The following is a 17069-nucleotide window of genomic DNA, read 5'->3' as shown; positions in this document are numbered from 1 at the left end:
CCTTTGACCTTGGGTGCCTATTAAAGGTCACATGAATTAAAGATTATTGGTGAAGGTCCTAAGTCTCTAAGACTTCCGGTTCTCGAAATACAATTTTTCCAAAATTATGTATATTTTTTCAAGGGGAATAACTCCTTATAAGGGTTAATAACAAAATGATTGTACATGTTCATTAACATTGCCATCTGTTCCTGTACATGTTGCCGTTTTTAAATCGATTCTATCTCTTATACTTTTTGAGAAAAATGCAAAGGAAAGAAATTGTTTCAAGGGGATATAACTCTTATAGGGGACAATGAAATCCTATTCAGGCTCACATGGTAATACATCATGATAAGATCTACATTTTGTCCTATTAAGGTCATGATATCTTTAAAAACAATGAGGGAGGGCCATGTTGAAAAAAATCAATAAAAGGGAGATAACTCCTAAAGGGGATGATGAAATCCTTAACAGAGTCATTTGGTAATACATCTTGGTAAGGTCTAGCAATGGTCCATATTTGGTCTTAATGACTTCAACAGAAACAAGAAGCGGGCATGTCAAAAAAATGTTGGAAGAAAAAAAAGAAAAACTAGTATCTCAATTGTTTGTAAAACAATTGAAAGGTCTTTCCTGTAAAAGTGATGTTTTCGTAATGTTCTTTGTACGACCTTTCGTTTGATATACGACAAGCATACCTTTTGAAACTTTTCGTTTTTTACACTTAATGACCTCATCCGCCTACATTTTTGAGATCGGAAGTATGATATATGTAACACAGGGTATATGAGCTTTCATTTGATATGCGACAACGCCATGTTCTAAAAAGTTTGATTTTTGCACATAATAACCACATCCAACCAATTTTTGGAGGTTGGGAATTTGATATTTCAAATGTACACATCATGACCTTTCATTTGATATACAACAACCCTATCGTAAAAGAAAATTTGTTTTTTGCACTCAATGACCCCATCCAACCCATTTGTGGGAGACGTCAATTTGCAATTTGAAATGTACGCTTTATGTTCTTTCATTTGATATGCGACAACCTTACCATCTGAGAAATTTGAATGTTTGCACTAAATGACCCCACCCGTCCCCCTGAGATGAAAAGGGGATTTAAAATTTTCATTTTTATGTAGAGTTTATTAAGACCTTCAATTTGATATATCAGATGACCCCATTTGACAAAGTGCAAATAATGATGCAATATCAACTATATAAATAGAAGTTATGAAACTTACAAAGTCAATGCAAAACTTGAAAATTTCAAATTGATTTTTTGGTGTTTTTTTCCATGGAATGATTTTGGTATTTGGTCAAACATATAACTATGTCAACCTCTTCAATTTCTAAAACATTTCAAGTGGTAAGCTCTTAATGATTCAGAAATACATGCCTCCGCTCGCAAAACTTCAAACTGCATTATCTCTAAAACGACAATAGGTATCTCAAGTCTGTTAAATGATAAATGATCTACGGTTGAAGGACAACATTATAGAAAAAGAATTGGGACAATTTCAAAGTTCACCAAGGTCACAATTAATCATCAAATATATGATGCAATACAAAACTTAAGAACCGGAAGTCGTAGAGATATGGGACTATCATCATTCAACTCAGGACCACTTGACCTTTCAAATATCACAAGGTCAAGGTCATAGTATAATGTGAAGGTCAAGGTGAAATTTCATCATGACCTGACATTGACCTCAAATTGAAGGTCTTGAATTACTGATCATCTTTGCAGTTTATAGTAGGTTGATATCTGTTACCTTTAAAAAGATATACACACAATACTATACTTTTAATAATCATCCCGTCGTAACTTTTGAACAGACAGTCGGACACTTTTGAGCTCAGTGTATAAAATGTAGAGCTCATAGAGAGGAACATTTTATACGCTGTAAGTATGCAGCAAACTCTTATCGTTTTCTTAATATGCAAGCTTGAAATTGCAGCGTAATTTTTTGTTGCACTTGGTGACCTTTGACCTTGGGTGCAAATTAAAGGTCACATGAACTTAAGATTATTGGTGTAGGTCCCAAGTCTTTACGACTTCCGGTTCTCGAGATACAATTTTTCAAAAATTGGGTATATTTTTTCAAGGGAAATAACTCCTTATAAGGGTTAACAACAAAATGATTGTATATGTTCATTATCATTGCCATTTGGTCTTGTACATGTTTCCGTTTTCAAATCAATTCTATCTTGAATACTTTTTGAGAAAAATGTAAAAGAAAGAAATTGCTTCAAGGGGACGTAACTCTCATAGGGAATAATGAAATCCTTAGCAGCCTCATATGGTAACACATCATGATGAGATCTAACTATTGTCCAAATAAGGTCATGATGTCTTCAAAAACAACGAGGGGGGGGCCATGTAAAAAAAAACCAATAAAAGAGAGATAACTTCTAAAGGGGATGATGAAATCCTACACAGCCTCATCTGGTAATACTTCATGATGAGTTCTACCAATGGTCCGTATTTGGTCTTGATAACTCCAATAGAAACGAGGGGAGGCCATGTCAAAGAAATGCTGGATGAAAAAAAAAAAAAAAAAACAGGAGAAAAACAATAAGGTCTTTCCTCGCGGAGAGGAAAGACCTTAAAAAGAAAAAAACTAGTATCTCAATTGTTTGTAAAACAATTGAAAGGTCTTTCCTGTAAAAGTGGTGTTTTCGTAAAGTACTTTGTACGACCTTTCGTTTGATATACGACAAGCATACCTTCTGAAACTTTTCGCTTTTAACACTAAATGACCTCATCCGCCTACATTTTTGAGATCGGAATTATGATATATGTAACATAGAGTAGATGAGCTTTCATTTGATATGCGACAACGCCATGTTCTAGAAAATTTGATTTTTGCACTTAATAACCCTATCCAACTAATTTTTGGAGGTCGGGAATTTTATTTCAAATGTACACATCATGACCTTTCATTTGATATACAACAACCCTATCTTAAAAGAAAATTTCTTTTTTGCACTCAATGACCCCATCCAACCCATTTTTGGGAGACGTCAATTTGAAATTTGAAATTTACGCTTTATGTTCTTTCATTTGATATGCGACAACCTTACCATCTGAGAAATTTGAATGTTTGCACTAAATGACCCAACCCGTCCCCCCTGGGATGAAAAGGGGGTTGAAAATGTTCATTTTTAAGCAGAGTTTACTAAGACCTTCAATTTGATATATCAGATGACCCCATTTGACAAAGTGCCAAAAATGATGCAATATCAACTATATAAATAGAAATTATGAAACTTACAAAGTCAATGCAAAACTTGAAATTTTCAAATTGATTTTTTGGTGTTTTTTTTCCATGGAATGTTTTTGGTATTTAGTCAAACATATAACTATGTTAACCTCTCCAATTTCTAAAACATTTTAAGTCGTAAGCTGTTGTTGATTCAGAAATACATGCCTCCGCTCGCAAAACTTCAAACTGCATTATCTCTAAAACGACAATAGATATCTCAAATCTGTAAAATGATAAATGATCTACAGTTGAAGGACAACATTATAGAAAAAGAATTGGGACAATTTCATAGTTCACCAAGGTCACAATTAATCATCAAGTATATGATGCAATACCAAACTTAAGAACCGGAAGTAGTAGAGACATGGGACTATCACCATTCAACTCAGGACTACTTTACCTTTCAAATATCACAAGGTCAAGGTCATAGTGAAATATGAAGGTCAAGGTGAAATTTCATCATGACCTGACATTGACCTCAAATTGAAGGTCTTGAACTACTGATCATCTTTGCAGTTTATAGTAGGTTGATATCTGTTATCTTTAAAAAGATATACACACAATACTATACTTTTAAGAATCATCCCGTCGTAACTTTTGAACAGACAGTCGGACTCTTTTGAGGTCGGAGTATAAAATGTAGAGCTTGTCGAGAGGAACATTTTATACGCTGTAAGTATGCAGCAAACTCTTATCGTTTTCTTAATATGAAAGCTTGAAATTGCAGCGTAATTTTTGTTTGCACTCGGTGACCTTTGACCTCGGGTGCAAATTAAAGGTCACATGAACTTAAGATTATTGGTGTAGGTCCCAAGTCTTTACGACTTCCGGTTCTCGAGATACAATTTTTCAAAAATTGTTTATATTTTTTCAAGGGAAATAACTCCTTATAAGGGTTAACAACAAATGATTGTATATGTTAATTAACATTGCCATCTGGTCCTGTACATGTTGCCGCTTTCAAATCGATTCTATCTTGAATACTTTTTGAGAAAAATGTAAAAGAAAGAAATTGCTTCAAGGGGACATAACTCTCATAGGGAATGATGAAATCCTTAGCAGCCTCATATGGTAACACATCATGATGAGATCTAACTTTTTTCCAAATAAGGTCATGATATCTTCAAAAACAACGAGGGGGGGGGCCATGTCGAAAAAAACCAATAAAAGGGAGATAACTTATAAAGGGGATGATGAAATCCTACACAGCCTCATCTGGTAATACTTCATGATGAGGTCTACCGATGGTCCATATTTGGTCTTGATAACTTCAATAGAAACAAGGGGAGGCCATGTTAAACAGATGCTGGATGAAAAAAAAAAAAAAAAAAAAAAACCAGGAGAAAAACAATAAGGTCTTTCCTCGCGGAGAGGAAAGACCTTAAAAAACATTAGAAAAACAATAAGGTCTTTCCCATGTACGGGAAAGACCTTAAATACGAAAAAAAAAAATAAGTAGAAAATGCTAAAAAAAATATTTAAATTTTTAAAAAATATTTTGTTTTTTTAGTTTTTTTTTGTAAACTCAAAAGAACACAAAAATTTTCAGAATTTTTCCAAAAATAAAGTAAAAAAGTGTTTGGCAATGTGCAGCAACATGGACATTGAAATAATATTACGCTGGAAATTTTTCACTACAGCTGTACCATTTTTTACAATTTTACGTCCTGGTTTCAAAATGAGTAAAGGAATTGTTCATAAGAAATAAATTCGTTATCTTGGTGTAATCAGGGGTGTACGGAATTTTACACCGTTGTTGAAAATTCATACACCCATTCGGCTGCGTGTATGAATTTTCAACAACGGTGTAAAATTTTGTACACCCCTGATTACACCAAGATAACTAATATTATGTATACAACATCACGTGATTATGATAAACAAAGTATAAGTTTAATATCTAGGCTGTCGTTGTTGTGATGGTATTTGACCTTTGTATTGTTGGTGCTGGATGTATTGGGTCAGCAGCTGCAAGATATGGGACCAATATAGGGACAGTATGCCTCATCGGAGTTAAAGAACCAAAGGTAACATAGTTTTGTCTCACACCGAATTATTAACTGAATCATAGCTAAAAGTGTGCCTCATTCCACAGGAACTCGTTTTAGCAGATTAAAATTTTGTTAATCAATGTTTTTTATATTATTATTTTTAGTATTTCCTGTCTATTTGTATTACTTTATTAACGTATTTGACGATGCTATCGATATTTCTTTGTTTTCTAGCAATGTGCACTTTACTATCCATATCCGTATAGGTTTTTTTTTCAGTAAACGGATATGAATAGTAAAATGCTGATTCAATTTGCTAGAAAACAAAGAAATATCGATGGCATCGTCAAATACGTTAATAAAGTAATACAAATAGACATCGTATATATCTTTATTCTAATAAACCAAAGTACAATGGTACATAGACATATACAAATAAATTAACATAGTATAAATTTTAAATACAAATGTAAAATAGAGACATAAAGTGATTACCCAGGAGATTCTAGGCATTCAATAATAGGACAGGAAATACTAAAAAAAAAATATTAAAACACATTGATTAACAAAATTTGAATCTGCTAACAGAGTCCCTGTGCCTCATTCATCAAGGGCTTGATTACTTGATTGCTTGTATCACGGGCGATTTATGTCATCTATAGATACGGCCAGTCGCCGAGCTAAGTCGATTGCGCTTATAGCCTACAACTAATATATGAGGGTCAAACTTATCATTCAATAATCTCCAAGATTGACATGACCATGACAGCCAAAATTTAACAAAGATACCAGTCTTATAATATTGAAGCTAGACGTGCATTTCGTCTTAGTTTATGCGACTAAGAGGAATCAAAACAGTCCAGATCAAATACAAATTTGAAGAGTATTAATCGCCGAAACTTTCAAAAAATTGTGTCAAATAAGGCTATTGCAATGAATATAAATCTGGGGGTAGAAAAAAACCTCAGTGTTTTGAGGGTTTCAACTTTTAATAAACAGTAAATTTCACAAGCTAAATATATTAATGATAGTCTTGCCTACACAACAGACAAACGAAATTTCACTATTACAACAAGCAGATTATGTTAATGTTAATGTCATAGTACCAGTTTCACAGTGTAGATACTATTCTGTACGTTATCCGGAAGTCGCGATTTTCGAAGCGAGAACTTTTTGGATCACATTTTAAATTTGATGGGTATACTGAATTAAACGGTAAGTTGATCATCTGCACATTGCTTAATGATTAATTCAGCCAACATCGATATTCTCAAATCGTTTACTTTAGAATTAAATTCCGCACATTCATTATTCGTATCTTTGCCTTAATCAAGAGATTTTCAAGTGCATCACTAAGAAAAATCAGTCGGCGAACCTAAAAACAATCTTTTTACCCTCTTAGTGTACAAATTAACGTAAAAACCAGACTTAATTAACTAAATGAAGTATATTTCAAGTGGTGGTTAGAGTTTCAACCAGATCTTTGAAGCCAGAAATAAGAAAATTACACTTGTTTGAATTTCTCACTGTACGATCAGTCTCGCTTGTATATTTTAAAACTGTATGATCAGTCTTTATGTCACTGTATTCTAGTGGTGATTTCAAAGTTATTTACGATACATTAGAAGGTGGCATTTTTCTAAAGAACACAAATATATTTCAATACATTCACATCCTGAAAACTTAGGAAACATTTTTTTTTAGCTTAGTAGGGTGTACTCGACTTATAACATTAAGTATAAGGATGTTTAAATGTTGCTAAAATAAGAGGAAGGTTTAAAAGAGGGACGAAAGATACCAAAGGGACAGTCAAACTCATAAATCTAAAACAAACTGACAACGCCATGGCTAAAAATGAAAAAGACAAACAGAAAAACAATAGCACACACGACACAACATAGAAAACTAAAGAATAAACAACACGAATGTATACTAGTATATAAGTTTCAGAAATGTCCTCCGTTATACTTAAAATTGTACAAACACACAGATTTAGTTGTTATATAAAAATGCATGTATTTACACACCTTCGAGGCCGTACTGTAGCCTACAATTAATCGCAGTTCCTTCACTTTGTTTAAGATGTAGAGCTGTCTCTTTGACACTCAATTGTACACCACTTTGTTAAGCGGGGGGTTATAGTGATAAAGAAGTCCGTCTTTCCGTTCGTCCGTTGGACCGGTACAATATGTTTCGCCGGTTTTGTAAGCGCATCTCCTCATAAACCACTTTATATACATTGTGGTTTCCGGCCATTTTTAAATGGAGAGGGGGTCCAATCCAGGAGAAAAGGGGATTTCAAATATATGTTCCCATACAAATGCATTGATAGTTAAAAAAGGGTTTCAAACTGCCGGATCCCCTTTTTTTGAATCCGTCACTGATATAACTATTAATTAATCTTATTCGGATTCCTTATCATAAATGATAATGACTGTATTGTGCTCCGTCTATTTCGAATTTTAGTAAAAATCTTTTATGGGGTTACTTTATATAAGATACGGACTTGGACATTGCATTATATTGGGGCACCATATCAGGTATTTCCAACACCTCCTAAACCAATCATTAAAGTTTTCTGAAATTGCTCCATTTTTACTCGATTAATGCATTATGGACCTTCTATTTCAAAATTATATCACATGAATTAACCCCCTACGCAAAGCTGTCTTTATCCATTTTTTGTTATTTTAAAAGAGACAAGCTTGATTTATGTTATCATCAATTGGTCAACGGAGGACGGTGTAAATAATCTTTAAAAATGTAATAGCTATATAAACAGATAACTGTAACGATACACTATAAGTCCACAAGCGAATCATGTATTACTTTTTAGGCATTTGATTTTAAATAAGACTGATGGAACAAAAATACAATTATTTTGCAATCTAAAAAATTCATCAGAAATATATTTGTATTGTCTGATGAAAGTAATTACACGTTATAGTTCCCTGGATAGTTCAGAATATCACATATACACGTATATACCTTCAAATTGCTGTTGTTTTTTCTTCAAAATCACGACTGGTCATACAGTCAAAAAATCTGAAATCGCTTCTAGAATACAGTCAGTTCTAGACTGATCGTACAGTAATTTATTTTGGGATCCTCAAGGAAAACATTTTTTTTTTTTGGGAAATACGAATATTCTGCTTAAGGTTTATGTACTCTTCTGTAGCCATTTTTGTACGAACTTTTCAAACTTCAATTGTATCAAAACTACAGATATAATGAATAAAAGAGATAGGCCATTTTGTACATATTCCAAGGGGAAACTTGATGCAAAGCATTATTTTTTACTGTTCCATTGCATTTAATAGAAAAAGAGGACTTTGTAGCAAATAAATCAAGATTTTTATAGAAAATCCACAGCCTTTATCCTTGTACTCTCATATTTGGCAATTTGATGACTGATAGATATAGGATTATTGCATGCAGTGCTAGCATTGATTTCCTTAAAACAAGTTTATAAATGTAGTTATTGGTTAAGACAAGTATAAATATGGCCAAAATCAAGTACACCTTTTAGTGTGCGCTCGACTTTAGTGACTCAGCACGAGGTGTTTTGGAATTTACAGGTTACTTAGAACTTTTTGTAAAAAATAAACACTAGCACATCATAGAAAATCAAGTGAGTAATTTATGTTTCAAATTTTATAACAAAAATCTCTGTATTAAAGGCTGTGGATTTTCTATAAAAATCTTGATTTATTTGCCACAAAGTCCTCTTTTTCTATCAAATGCAATGAAACAGTAAAAAATGATGCTTTTCATCAAGTTTCCCCTTGGAACATGTACTAAATGACCTATCTCTATTATTTATTATATCTTTAGTTTTGATTCAATTGAGGTTTGAAAAAATCGTACAAAAATGGCTACAGAAGGGTACATAAACCTTAAATACGAAAAGAATATTGAAACAGTATATGTTTAACTGTAAACTGATGCAAATATTTGCAATACAAGATTATTTGCTTTGTACTACGAGAGCAAAATTGTCCATCGATTTCACTTTTTTTTCTACCAAGTTGATGTGATGCACACGTATATTTTGTATTCTAATGCATGTTTTGTTACAGTAACTCATATTTATGATGCTATATATACCTTGAAGATTTTCAAAGCACGTTGTAGATATAGGAGTAAACAAATGATGAGAAAAGTTACCGTAGGCAAAACCGTCCTGTTAGCCAGTTAGAAATCATCGCTTCGAAAATCGCGACTTCCGGATAGCGTACAGAATAGTATCTACACTGTGAGTTTTGACATACGAAAATTCCTTTTTCACAACAACTTCTAAATATCCATCAAATGATTGTTTTTTTTCTACTTTTCAAGGACCCAAGTACATTAGTTGAAAGAGATATATTTGGTGCCCACTATGATGAGGGGCGAATTACAAGGTCTTCTGACACGGATTTTGTTTGGTCTAGTCTTGCCAAAGAATCTATTGCCAGGTATCGGGAAATAGAACATTCATCAGGTATAGTAATTAGTGCATTCAATTTCATATGATTAAAAATGCTTTAATCAAATAAGTTTGAATTAGTTTCCCTTTGTTGAATGAATAAAGATAAACCTACGTCCATCCTTCTTTTTGTTTTGTTCCGACATGTTGACAATACAATGTAGTATAATGTGACTGCCATACAAATGAGAGGTTTAGCTAGATATACAACCAGGTTTAATCCACCTTTTTCTACACAAGGAACTGCCTGGCTTTATAAAGTACAGCATATGATTGATAGTTGTTTCCATTCGTTTGATGTCTTTGATATTTTGACTTTGTTATTAACTTATTAGATAAGGGACTCCGTTTTGAATGTTCTTTAGGGTTCGGTATTTTTTAATTTATTTTTTTATCTCTTTGTTGTACATGAAAGTTATAATTGCTGATGCTTAGTTTTCGGAACTTTTCAGGTATTTCTGGTAGTATTTAAAAGTCGCTTTCCCTTTGTTCGTCCCATCACAACTTTTTTTTATATCTATTAAATGTCCTGTTCATCAACTCTACATAACCTTTGTGTGCTGTCTTTGAGTTAATACTCACTATCAATTCATTTAATTTTCTTCTTACTTTTCAAAAATAATTTTAAAATTTACTACACATATGGTATAAAACACACATTCCAGGTAAAAACCCTTGAACATTAGTTTGATGTGCTTTAGCTTTTGATTTTGCCATTTGATTAGGGACTGTCCGTTTTGAATTTTCCTCGAAGTTTGGTATTTTTGTGACTTTACTTTAAACCCTGTTATAAAGATGGTACATTTGTGTCTTCATTGTATATTAACTTAATTATACTTTGTAGGCATACATTTTTATGATGAAGCTGGATATATTATTTGTGGTTCTGCTGGTAAAGAGTATATGAGGACCAACAAGGTATGTGCCAAGAACCATGGAATAAATGCGAAATTATGGTCAAGCAAAGAACTGAAAGAACATTTCCCATACTTGAATTTCTGCGAATCTGATGAAACTATTTACGAAAATAATAATTCTGGATATATAAGTCCAAGACGTCTTATAGAAGCACAAATTACAATTGCCAAAAGACAAGGTTGTCGCGTGATTGAAGAGGTAGTAAACGAAGTAGAGAGATGTGTTATTGATTGCGAATATATAATGTGTGTTACGACAGAGAGTGGTCAGAAGATTTATGCAAAGAAAGTATTACTTGCAACGGGTGCTTTTACTTCATTCAGGAAACTCCTGCCGAAATATGTCGACATTGATGTATGTTTGCGTCCTATCACTGTAGCTAGAGTCGAAATCAGTCCAGACGATTACCAAAAAATTAGGTATAGTTGTATATTAAAACTGCATTCATTTTATAGAATATGTAGTAATGTACATTCAAAGATTATGTAATAAAATTGAATACTGGTAAAATAAAACGATTGACAAAATTGATGTAAAAAGTAAAATCACAAAAATACTGAACTTGGAGGAAATTTAATCGGAAAGTCCATAATCATATGGCAAAATCAAATAACAAAACACATCACATCAAAAACGAATGGACAAGAACTGTCATAGTATTGTATGGTGTTAGTCCGTTATATGAGGAACATAAAATAACTGACAATATTAAGTGAAATATAAAAATCACAGTTAACGTTCCAGAACCGGATCTGTTTTTTCTTAGATTTTATCTTCAAAATTCATACTGTTTATTAAATATCCATCGACTCATAAGGAGTCCAATCCCATCAAAATGTGAACTGGATGTCAGTTCCGGGTCGATTAAATGATTTGTTTACATTGTATTTTCAAATTCCTTAATAGAGCCCCAGCATTATTTGTTTTGTGCTCAAATAAGAAAAAAGATTTGTTAGAAACAATGCTGGATATGGTCCAAGGCCAGATGGATAGAAGCATATCCTCCTGTCTTGGAGCCAGAAATGGGCATCACATATGATGTGCACAACATTACAAAAAAATCGTATATCAACACTCTATACTTATCTGATACATGTATTATAAATGAGCGATGCACGGAGCAGAACACTAATTGGATTCAGTAGGTTATGTTATCGAGAAACGTCTGATATGAGAAAGGACACATTAATTACCAAACAGGTAGATATTTTGCATCATAGGTCCTCGCATAATTCACGTCATAAATCAGGACATATTCGATAGTAAAACAAATGTTCAACTAAGTTAATCGGTTCACTTTAAATGTCGCCTTTAAATCGTGGAAATGAGGGATGAGGGCCATCTCAGGCAGCTTTTGTTATTTTTTTGTAAACAAACTTTTGAAATTTTCCTTTTGGATATTGTGAATGTTGAAACATTTCTATATAAAAATTGCATCTTTTTTAGCAACATGCCATCAATTTCTTATTGTGGTACTGGAGCTGAAGATTGGAAGACAAAATTTATTCGACAATCAGATAACACAGTGCGATTTTATATGCTGCCACCTGTTAAATATCCTGATGGTATTTCATTAGAATATAGTGATTTTTTTTTTGTGTATCTAAAGACATACATAGATTTTTTTTTTCAATTTGCCCTAGGTGTATTTTAAACAGCAAAAATAAATGTACTGTTTGCTTTATCTTAAAACTTCCCATTAAGGAAAAACTTCTTCTTTTGTCCTGGTCAAAATTATATCATCTTTGGGTGGCAGGTGTTCAATCATACGACGGTGTGTTGCATATAATCATGACCGTCATACGACTTTAAAAGTTATGTGTCTGATATTTTGATGTATGAAGTCTATGTATGTATGTACGCTAAATGCCCAGATAAAGGTTGTACTAAGTCAGGAACCTGATGGGGAGTAGTTGATGTTTGTTGGAGTGCTTCATAAGGGTTTCTCGTTTCTCCTTTTTTGGAGAGTAGACCGTTGGTTTTCCTGTTTGATAAAGTACAAATTTGGGTAGTGTCACTTTTACCGTTCTTCATTAATTTTTGATCACCACTGCTTTTCAACTTTGTACTTGTTAATTGGCTTTATAATCCTGGTACCTTTGATAACTATTAATTTCCTATAAAGCGTTGTTTACTAGCGGGGGCATCATCTGTGTCCCATGGCCACATTCCCCATTTCTGTGTTTCGTTGTACTTTCACATTTATTCTTTTTTTCAAATCATTTTCTCTAAGACAATCAGATGATGGTAAATTCAGAAACATCTTCGAATCAAGGAACCTTCACCATTTCCATGCACTAACAATACATCAGAGACATAAATACACATACTACATGTAAGTAATCTTAACTTTTATAAGTTAGTTTAAATTCAAGATGTATATTATCTTCTCAGGAAAGTACTACATCAAGTTAGGTCACGACAGTGCAGATTATCCTAAGATATTGAGGACAGCAACAGAAGTAAAACATTGGTACTGCAGTAGAGGTGATAAAAGAATGATCGAAGACATAGTTACCATTATCAAAGATATTGTTAAAGGTAAAAAGGAGGGTTGAGGAAAACTCAGTGACAGGTTCAAAGATTCAAACAGAGCGTACATCAATTTGTGATTGGTAGAAATTCTGGTTATATGCATAAACTCTTCAATGCAAAAATCGAAGCAGAAATCGAAAGAAAAAAATCCGCTCCTCTTTCGTCTATTAACCATGGGTCCTCTTGAAACCACAATAAGACAGCACCACGACCTACACAGAATAATCATAGATACGTATCTATTTAGCACAACGGTCCAGATATTGAACCGTATCGCATGGTCAACATCGCGTTAGTTTTATGGCTTTCATGTGATCCTTCTTAAATTGTTGATACTGATTGGTCCTACTAAATCTTAACATTTTACTGTGTAAACACAAGATATTGACTGACATCTTTTAACTTGGCCTGTAGTTTTTACTTCATGTGTTATAAACTATTAGGAACTCAAATATTGCCGGTCACGAAATTTATCCATTATCGATTCGTATTTTGCTTTGAACATAATTGCTTGATAAACTCGAAAGAACCATTATTCAGCCTTCATATAATAAAAGATAACCGCATGTTGCAATAATTTTAAATTTCATTTAGGTATTTTTTTTAAATACTTGGAAGCGAATGATGATCATTGGTCGTAATTTAAATCTTAGAAAATAACATTGAAAGAAAAAAATCTGCAAATTATATTTATACTTATAAACGAGACATTTCGTCCCTCTTTTTTTAACATTTAAAATTCATAACGGGAATATTGGTTTTATCGAACTCCAATGAGTTGTATTATTTGTGAGTAATTGAAGAAGTTTAACCATTGTACATATATTATATGAAGCGTTTTTCAAGTAACCCTCCTGTAAACTACAAGTTGTTCTGTTTTACTTTCAGGACCAAAGCTGTCATCTTATGTCGGTGATTGTTGTGTTATAGTGAAAACTCCAACAGGTAGACCCTACATTGATCACATTCACTCACAGTTAGGCGTAGCTGTTGGCGGGAACGGATATGCAGCAAAGTCCTGCGATGAAATAGGTCGACTTGCTGCATTGTTGATAATGAAAAATAAATGGGATACATCCCTTCCGAAAGACGAGTTTACTGTCAAATACAAGACAGAAGGAAGTAAATTATAATAGAAGTAATAACAGATTTCACTCAAATTAAACAAATATATATATATATATTATAAGTTTTGTTCCAGCTTTGCGAAAAGAATAATTTTATTACCCCCTCCGGTCCAAAAAGTAGGAAAACAACTCTCCTCCTTATAGATAAATGAAAGTGTATTTTATTGACTTACAGAATAAGACAGAACTATTAAGTAAAATAACAAAAACACCGAAATCCTAGAAATTTCAAAACGAGAAGTAAAAATTGACTAAAAGAAGATTTAGCCAGAAAGATAGACAATTCAAAGCGATGTTTTTCTTTCTCAGAAAGTAACTCTTTTTTCTTTTTCTTTTTGAAAGTGAAATTCACCAAAATTACCAAGTAAATTCAGTATGCTCGATTCTTTTTTACCAAATATTTTGGAGGAAACAAAATTATATTTCTATAATTCTTTGATAACCTGTTATGTGTACTTTAAAACGGTTGGATTTTTTGTCTCGCCTCGGCGAAGTTGAATAAGCCTGACTTATATGTGCTGTATCGGAATGTAACAATAAACTCATCATAGATACCAGGACTAAATTTTGTATATACGCCAGACACGCGTTTCGTCTACAAAAGACTCATCAGTGACGCTCGAATCCAAAACAAGTTAAAAATGCCAAATAAAGTACGAAGTTGAAGAGCATTGAGGACCAAAATTCCTAAAAGTTTTGCCAAATGCAGCTAAGGTAATCTTTGCCTGGGTTAATTTATAAATATAACCATATCAATGATAATTCATGTCAGCACAAAAAAGCTGACTATTGGGCTGGTTATACCCTCGGGGAAATAAATCTCCACCAGCAGTGGCATCAACACTGTATTAGTTTTTGACAAGTTAAGTTTAAGGGCAAAAACTTGTGGTAGGTCAATAAAAAGTGTTATGTAGTTGTATTACCATTTTGATATACATCATTTCCATGAAGATAAATTTGTCCCCATGTCTCGGTAATCAGTGGCGGATCATAAGTGGGGGCCCACTCCGGTCATTCTTCAGTGATTCCCTATATATAATCAACCGATTTTTGTCCAGAAAAGGGCGGGCGGGACCATGTCTCCACCCACCCACACCTACACTCGCCTCTATTGATGGTCTATTGACTTTGAAATTTTTGGTGAGTTTAAATGTTAAACTTTGTGATTGTATAGTTTAAGTTGAATCACCAATGGTAACCTTAATGATAATTAGCAGTTATATTAGTTTGTGTATGTCTCATTTCCATTTAAATCATACTGGACCGTATGAACATCCTTATCATGGTTTATTGGTTTTAAAAGATTTTGCATAGTTCTGCTAGAGTTTCCCCGTTTTAAAATATAAGGATTCTAAACTTTTTTTGTAAACACTGTTACTATCCTTGCAGCTTCTAGTTGTATTTTTCTGGTTTATTATATTTATATTCAAAACAACTATCCCATACTTCGTACCCAAATTTCCATAGTGGTCTTTTAAAAGTCACATAGATATTTGATAATCATTTTTTTTTATTGGAAATGGAAATTTTAGTTTCCCCAGTACATTTGTTTGTTTTTATGTAGAATTTGTAATATTTGCTTAATCTGTATCTGTATAATGGTACGTGTAGAATCCTATTAGGCTTTAATACACGGCGGAGAATAGCGACGTTGTTATTGGTGGTGTTCTTGTAGAGCGGTCTCGGATGCCTCTACAGAATATGCATGCACAACTGTATCTGGCAGTTGGTTCAAGTAAAAAATAAAATCACAAAGATACTGAACTCCGAGGAAACTCAAATCGGAAAGTCCTTAATTAATCGGCATAAACAAAAGTCCAAAGACACCAAACGAATGGACAACAACTGTCATATTGCTGTTTTGGTACAGGCATGTGCTTATGTGGAAAATGGTGAATTAAACCTTGTTTTATAGTTAGCTAAAGCTCTCACTTTTATGACAGTCCGTATAAAATTCAATTATACTGACAACAACAAACAGACACATTAGGTTAAAATGTCAAACATAAGGGTACACTGGTCAACGTTGTGTTATTATCTTAATCACTATAAAAAAACCCAGATATATAAACAAACGTTTACCATGACACAATGAAGGGATGTACAAGTACAGAGCCACGTCACTTGAAGAAAGAAATTCAAAATATGGCACTCGTTCAAAGCATATAAGCAAAAACGAAAGACACGAATACGGAAATGATCATTGAAAAATAGCACAATGATTGAATGTATAAGTACAGAGCCACGTCATATGTAACCAAGAAACACAAAAAGATATACAGAAAAATAAAAATGAGAAAGGAAATGGGGAAAAGTATATTAGCAAAAATGAAAGATCAGAAAACAAAAATAAGCATAGAACAATAACAGAATGACGTGGTGTATAAGTATAGAGCCACGTCAAATAGATACCACCAAAAGAACAGACTAAACAGGAAAAGTAATTAATATTCATAAAGGCAAATAAAAAAATACTTCTAATACAGCACTTTATTAAGATGATAAACAACGTCAGTATACCAAGAATCTATAATTGAGGGGACCATCATCTTGTATTATTTGTGAAGTTGATATGGAATATTTATCAAAAAGTTCTTGGTAGCTTCCGATGAACGTTTTGTTAGAAAAAGGATGATACGTTCTTTGACATACCCCTGGTTCATTAACTTTCTGCTCAGACACGGGCGAAGTTTTAAAGTCTGAGAAGTTGCTGTATGCTCTTGATTACCGAATCAGTTGGAAAATGCATATCCCATATGCAGGTGAAGTTAGTGTA

At 33.1% G+C, this 17069-nt stretch overlaps 1 protein-coding gene across 1 annotated transcript; it reads left to right on the top strand.

The window, feature by feature from the left end:
* Positions 1 to 5117: 5117 nt before the first annotated feature.
* Positions 5118 to 14847, top strand: LOC139519330 (monomeric sarcosine oxidase-like). Its single transcript, XM_071311326.1, has 6 exons — positions 5118 to 5281; positions 9584 to 9728; positions 10558 to 11050; positions 12078 to 12196; positions 13026 to 13172; positions 14055 to 14847. Exons 1-6 carry the CDS (start codon positions 5174 to 5176, stop codon positions 14297 to 14299), a joined length of 1257 nt encoding a protein of 418 aa, XP_071167427.1. The 5' UTR covers positions 5118 to 5173; the 3' UTR covers positions 14300 to 14847.
* The last annotated feature ends 2222 nt before the right edge of the window (positions 14848 to 17069 follow it).

Source organism: Mytilus edulis, chromosome 4 (genome assembly GCF_963676685.1).
Source record: "Mytilus edulis chromosome 4, xbMytEdul2.2, whole genome shotgun sequence".
NCBI lineage: Eukaryota > Metazoa > Mollusca > Bivalvia > Mytilida > Mytilidae > Mytilus > Mytilus edulis.
This window is presented reverse-complemented; position numbering and strand designations above follow the sequence as displayed.